At 32.4% G+C, this 6,925-nt stretch overlaps 2 protein-coding genes across 2 annotated transcripts; both read right to left on the bottom strand.

Annotated features, from left to right (window-relative positions):
* Positions 1–870: 870 nt before the first annotated feature.
* On the bottom strand, positions 871–1,759 carry LOC145949813 (zinc finger BED domain-containing protein DAYSLEEPER-like). Its single transcript, XM_083060700.1, has 3 exons — positions 1,487–1,759; positions 1,075–1,393; positions 871–962 (listed from the first exon to the last, which is right to left on the bottom strand). Exons 1-3 carry the CDS (start codon positions 1,757–1,759, stop codon positions 871–873), a joined length of 684 nt encoding a protein of 227 aa, XP_082916826.1.
* Positions 1,759–2,961, bottom strand: LOC145949812 (zinc finger BED domain-containing protein RICESLEEPER 2-like). The gene has a single exon (XM_083060699.1). It carries the CDS (start codon positions 2,959–2,961, stop codon positions 1,759–1,761), a length of 1,203 nt encoding a protein of 400 aa, XP_082916825.1.
* Between the last annotated feature and the right edge of the window lie 3,964 nt (positions 2,962–6,925).

Raw genomic sequence — 6,925 nt, 5'->3', positions numbered from 1 at the left:
ATATAGATTATGTTTAGAGGGAAGATTGGTGAAGAGGAGGAGAGGATTGAAGGTGAAATCCATGAAATTGTAGAAAATTCTGAGACCTACAACCATGGTTATGGGTGGCAAAACGGGTCAACCTAGCTCGTTTTGGCCCGCCCCGCCAATGGCCCGCCCCGCCCCGCCCCGCCAATGAAAAACGGGTTGAAAATGTTGGCCCACCCCCCCTAAGGATGGGTTGGCGGGCCGGCGGGCTAGCCTGCATACCCAAAAAAAAATTGCAAAAAAATGGAAAAAAATACATATTTTATGTTCAAATAAAAAAATGGAAAAAACATTATAAAAAAAGAAATCATTAAAGATAATTATTCAAAATTTCTACACAAAGACACGCAGTATCTATTATTATTTTATTTTATTAAATACACAAAGACACGCAGTATCTATTTTATATAAGTTAAATTAAAAGTGTTTCACATATTACGATATTATATATATTAGTTTATAACTTATATTGTTATTGTACAATCTTGCAACCGTATTTTTGTACAATATCCTTTGTTAACATATTTCAATTACTTCTGTCAAAAAGCATGAGCTTAGTTTTTACATTGGTTTAAAGATTATTCTAATTTTCATAACTTTATATATCTTACATTTGTAAAGTATGGCATATCTATAGTAAGATTGACGCGTAACTTTGAAAAGTTAGAATATCGATCTCCATAAAAAAAATTGCTACAAATAAATAAATATAATCATATAAAATTAAAAATCCATACATATTGTACATAATATATGTTCAACAAAAGCAAATTACAAACTTATAAATTACTAATAATCTAAAAAAAAATTTATAGTCTATAAAACAAGTCTAAACACACTTAATCAACTTTGACTTTCTATTTCAAGAACATTAGAAGCTCCCTTGGAAGAAGTTGTCTCTACTTTTTCATTTTGATCATCTTCATCCTCATCTTCTACATCAAAATAAATTAAACATAAAAAAAATTAAAGTAAGGATGTTGAAATGAATATCAAAATTATATAAATAATAACATTTAAGAATTAAAATTGGATTAAATGAATTACCCGGATTAAAACCATACTTCCAACTAGAAACACAAATAATTGCTTCTACATTTTCAGGCAAGAGACGGTTTCTATACTTGTTAAGGATACAAGAACCAATATTAAATGTAGATTCAGATGCAACTGTGGTAATAGGGATGCTTAAAAAGTCCCTAGCCATTAAGGAGAGATCCGGAAAACGTTGACTATTATTCTTCCACCATTGTAGTATATCCATATGCTCCGTAAAATCAAGATCTAAAGTGGGTTCATCTAAATATATATCAAGTTGAGTCCTTCCAGATTTATTAGCAACTTGAAGCTTGTGCATTTTTAATTCCTTATATGATAAGAAAAAAAAATAAGTTAGAAATATACATAATATTTATATGAAGGAAATCATGATTTCAATAAATTAAAGTAAATAACTTACATCAAAAAGGTTTGGTTTGCTATTGATCGAAGATGAAGAAGAAACATCCTTACGCTTTAGATTTTGAGCATTTAATTTAGAACCATGGCTAAAATAATGGGAGAAAAGCATGTAAACTTTTTCCTTGACTTTCTCCAATTTTATTTCCCAAGTAAGCAAATCAATTCTTTCATAGCAATAACCCAATGTTTCTAACTTCATCCTTGGGTCTAAAATTGCACCAAATGCAAGCACAACACTATACTCATCCCAATACTTTTCAAATTTCTCCATCATATCAATCCAGTCATATCTCTTACAACTTTATCTTCACCTGTTACACTTCCCATTAAAAGGCATTGGATTTTCCAAACTTGTAAAAAATACAAGTTGGAAGTAGGATAACTTGTGCCAGAAATTAATGTTGTAATTTCATAAAATGGTTGCAAGAATTTACAAATCTTTGTTGCTCTTTCCCATTCTTCATCTGAAGGACAATATTTGTAATTTTCATCAACCAAATGCAGACTTCCAAAAACACGTTGATATTTAAGAGCACTTCGAAGCATCAAAAAAGTTGAATTCCATCTTGTAGGTACATCTAGACACAATGCACTTGATGAATTAATGTCACTAAATTTTTTAAGACATTTTTTGAATTTGATCATTCTACTCTCTGAACCCCTTAGATATTTGATGCTAGTTCTAATTTGATCCAAAGTGCCATCAAGTACCTTTAATCCTTCTTGAACAATCAAATTTAAAACATGAGCACAACAACGCACATGAAAAAATTCACCATCACATATCAACCCTTTTTGCAAAACAAGTTGTTTTTTTAACGTCTGTTGTAGAACATCATTAGCAGAAACATTATCCAAAGTGATAGAGAAATTTTTTTTCTCTATTCCCCAATCTTGTAAAAAGTCCCCAATCTTTTTAGATAACTCAAAACCAGTGTGAGGGGGAGGCATATGATGAAAGTTAAGAATCTTGCTATTTGACTTCCAATTTAGATCAACATAATGAGTAGTTAAACTAATGAAACCCTCAGTATTACAAGATTTCCATAAATCAGAAGTTAAACAAATTTTATTAGGAATGGTAGCCAACTCACTTTTAAGCCTTGCTTTGTCTCTAATAAAAATTCTCCACATATCAACCTTAAAAGTATTTTTAGAAAATGTATTTTCATCAGGATTCAAATACGTTATCAAAGCCTTAAACACAGGACTCTCAATAAAATTGAAGGGAAAACCATGTCTTATCATTAGATGACAATACAACTCACGAAAAATCATTTGATCTATCTTTCTTGATTTCAACTTTCCTTGCATGTTTAAGATCATTTGACTCATATCTTCATATTTTCTTTTCTCACATTTGGGAATATGACGATTTAAATGAGAAGTCCCATATGCTTTGCCACCAACTACATAAGTTTTGCCACAACCATTACACTTTGCCCTTTCTTTTCCATCATCACCCTTTCCCATCCTAGTAAAAAAATTTCAACAATCTGATGTTGTGGACTTGACCCTTTTGTTATCATGTAGAACATCAGTGGATTCAAAATCTTTTTCAACCTCCTCTACCTCAATTTCATTATCACAAACAGTCATAGGTTTACTAATTGACTCGTCCATTTCAATTTCCAAATCTAAATATCCATGTTAAAGTTATTCAAAACACACTACTAAGTAGTAATCAAATAATCAATACAACTAAACTACAAAAGAAGGAAAATCTAAAATATGCATGAAAATGAATTTTACCCTTTTTTATCACCAATCTTGCCAAAGAAGCATTAATCTTTAGATCCTATGTATTTAATAAAAATCGAATTGTATTAGACCTTGGTGACATTTCGAGCTTAAAAACAAATAATTTTCTATAATAAATTAAAGAGTAAATAGTCTTCTTAAAAATTTTTAAGTGTCGTCACATTTATTATTTACATAATTTTAACAACTAATATGTTTACATCTTTTAAATTCAATAAGCAAAATAATCATTTGCTTGAAACTGGCTGATGTCGTTTACGTTTACACATGCAAAACTGGCTGATGTGGTTTAAATTTTATAAATTATCTTATATTCAATGGAGAAAAGCTAAATCTAAATAGCTTAAACCACAGAAGTGAATTTAATGGCATTGTTGTAAGGCAGGCAATGGTATGCCCCTGTCATTATTTATTACTTTTCTTGTTTGACTAAGACACACAAATAAGAACATTAAGGAAATGAAAAGAAAAAAATAGAAATGGTAATGACAATAAATGAGGCAAGACGCATGCACGGAATCACCTGTTTTAGTGTTTTTCTTGTGTCGGCCTTCCTACACGCACGCGTCCGCCAGAATGCCTCCTTGGTTCTGGATGAAGCCAAGCAAAAAGCGAAAGGTGCTCTTCGGTGGAGGAAAGGGAAGAAAGAAACTCTCCTAATCTTCTAAGCAATGGAGAAGAATGGCTGGAATGGAATTAATTTAGGGTTTTGGCTGAAACGGCTACGGAGAAACTCTCCTAATCTCTTTACCTGTTGGGCCTGATTTTTTTTTTTATATATAAAGCCCATTATTTATACTGAAGCCCAATCCCAAAATCACCTATGCGGGTTGGCGGGTTGTGACAGGCCAGCCCGCTATTTGGCTCACCGAGTTGGCAGGCTTGGCAAGGCGGGCTTTGCAGGTTGGCAGACTGAAATGATGGGCTTGGCCCGCCAATTTTTGGCGGGCCTACGGGCCACGGCCCATTTTGCCATCCCTAGCCATGGTCATGGTTTGTGGCCATGGTCGTGGAGTAAAAATTGTAGTGGCTGAGTCTTGTAGCCTGGCAAAAGTTCATGGCCATGGCCGTGAAGTAAAAATTGTAGTGGCAGGGACTTGTAGTCATGGTCGTGATTCATGGCTATGGCCGTGGAGTAAAAATGTGTAGTGGCGTAGACCTACAGCCATGGCCGTGATTCATTGCCATAGCCATGAGAAGGAAACTGAGCTGGCAAAAATCCAACGCTAAAGCTCTGATTTGAGCGCTATAGTGGTGAGAGTATATGACCGAATTTGGTCTTGCGTTATTCATAAAAGTTGTAGCCTTGGATGTTAGCTTTCCGATGACGCTGGAATCACCCAAAAAGTAGGTCTAGAACTCCAGTTATAACATTTTTAGTGAGTAAAGGTTAAGCTGTCAGTATTTAGGAAAATGGTTGCGGTTTTTACAATTTTTAACAAGGTAGATGAGAGAATTAGAAACTCAGTCCTTCATAAAAGTTTTAGAAAATGTTCTTTTATTTCATATGAGATAAGGATGAGATTTATTGGAGTAGTAGAACTTCCTATGGGTTGTTTTGTGTGAAGGTTGTTAGTGTAGAAATATGTTATTTTGATAAATTGCATGTGATACATGTTGTATGATGGGTGAAATTGGTGAACATGAATAGAATGATTGTGTCTATTGCATGTTGTGTGTTATAGGATGATGATAATAAGCATTGGAATGCTATCTTTATGTACTTGAAATGATAATAAGCATTGGAATGCTATCTTTATGTACTTGAAATGATAATAAGCATTGGAATGTTATCCTTGTGTACTTGAAATGGTGAGAGCACTGGTATGCTTTATATGTTTGATATGTTATGTTGAATTAATTGTGAAACATTGATATGCTATTATTGAATGAATGGTTAAGCATTGGTATGATGTTCTTGATTGAGATGTTAAGCATTAGTATGCTATACTTGATTAATGTTATTGATCTTTATATGCATTGACTGGATGTAATGTATATAGTAGATGTATGGTGGGGTGTGGATGCTAAGAATTCGATGTGGCATTATAGCATGATGGCTAACTTAGGAATATTTTAGGAGAGAAAATTATTTTAAAAATTGAAGATCCCACATAGGGTATCTTGGAATGGTGCTCGGGTAGGCCACTATTTGGAAAATTCCTCTTTGACTAGGTGTGTCTCTTGGAGTAGGTTTTGAGGTGTGTTAAGTCTCCTCTAAATCCTTAGTTATTGATTGAGTAAGGTAGGAGGTTGAGGGCTACAACCCTTAACCCAAGTACTTGGAAAGGTTGCATGGTTCCTTGAGGATAATCAGTGGCGAATTCCATATATGACTTGGTAATGCATGCCAAGGTCGTGGTAAGTCTGTACCCAACTATACTACTCTTGATGGTGGAACCGGACTTGCCTAGTATAAGTGATGAGACCCGAGAAACTTGAGGAGGAATTGGTATCCCATTTTTTTGTGATCGAGTCGGTGCTTCGGGCGTGAAAACAATTCGGTTGGTTCGGTAGGGTGGAAATCACTTAAACTGCTCATGTTGTTAGGAGATCTCTGTAGGTGAATGTGTGACGACGAATTGGTCAATGTGTTTGCATATGATGTCGGTTGAGATGTGTTCATGTGCATTTGATGTCTTTTAGGACATGATTGGGTGAGGTACATGCTTGGTTGAGATGTGATTAGTTTTCATACATGATATCTAGTGAGTTTATTATATTATAGACGTGTTTCTATATATATATATATATATATATATATATATATATATGTATATATATATTATTTTATTTATAAAAAAAAAACTCTAGCTTACCCTTTTTTGTTTCTATGGTGGTTTGGACTGTGATGACCATACGTTGTATGGAAACAAATCAAGGCTAGGTTTGAGAAGTTGATATAAGCAAGTGTTGTGACTTTTTTATGGCGGTACTACTGATATATCTTGTATAGGTGTGCTTGACCAGCACTAGGATGTAGGATTATTTTGGGATGAGTGTGTGTGTGTGTATATATATATATATATATATCCTGTTTATATTAGTTTGACTAAAATATATTTATACCCATGTTAATTATATGTATAGTATATTTCTCTTATTAATCTTGTATATTCTAGTAACTTAGCTTTAGTTGCAAGCGCTAATGATTTCATAAAGTGTGGTGATTATGACAGGTCATTACAATAATAATAATAATAACATTAATAGTGATGATTGATGATAATTATAGTAACAATAATGATAGTGATAATAATTATAAAATACAAAGTAGTGGTACAATTAGAAAGATGATAAGTATTTTAATTTTGTTAGTTAAGTATTTCTATTTACAACAAAATATTATCTATGATTTATTGAGTGATAAAATAAATAAATTTTTTGTTATTTTCTTTTTTATCTAATTTATTTCTATCAATAATTTTTTACAAATTAATTACTTAACAATTATATTGATTTTAATTGTATACATAATATGATTTTTTTTAGCAAATCAAACTGATTATAAATTTATATAATAATGATAATGATTTGTGATCAAATATTAAAATACATTGTATTTTTCTCTTCTTAAATATACTTAAATTACATTACGCTTACTTTACTTTGATTAAGAATTACGCTTCAAAGAGAAGAGATACACTGCACTTTTTAATTCATTTACTGTAAATGA

Source organism: Cajanus cajan, chromosome 7, assembly GCF_000230855.2.
Source record: "Cajanus cajan strain Asha chromosome 7, NIPB_CcT2T_4, whole genome shotgun sequence".
Lineage (NCBI taxonomy): Eukaryota > Viridiplantae > Streptophyta > Magnoliopsida > Fabales > Fabaceae > Cajanus > Cajanus cajan.
This window is presented reverse-complemented; position numbering and strand designations above follow the sequence as displayed.

Excerpts from the sequence above, each read along its gene's own strand:
- LOC145949812 (XM_083060699.1), bottom strand. The coding sequence starts at position 2,961 with ATGGGAAAGGGTGATGATGGAAAAGAAAGGGCAAAGTGTAATGGTTGT.
- LOC145949813 (XM_083060700.1), bottom strand. The coding sequence starts at position 1,759 with ATGGAGAAATTTGAAAAGTATTGGGATGAGTATAGTGTTGTGCTTGCA. Across the intron at positions 1,394-1,486 it reads GCAAACCAAACCTTTTTGAT|GAATTAAAAATGCACAAGCT; the intron begins GTAAGTTATTTA and ends TTATCATATAAG. Across the intron at positions 963-1,074 it reads GAAGTATGGTTTTAATCCGG|AAGATGAGGATGAAGATGAT; the intron begins GTAATTCATTTA and ends ATTTTGATGTAG.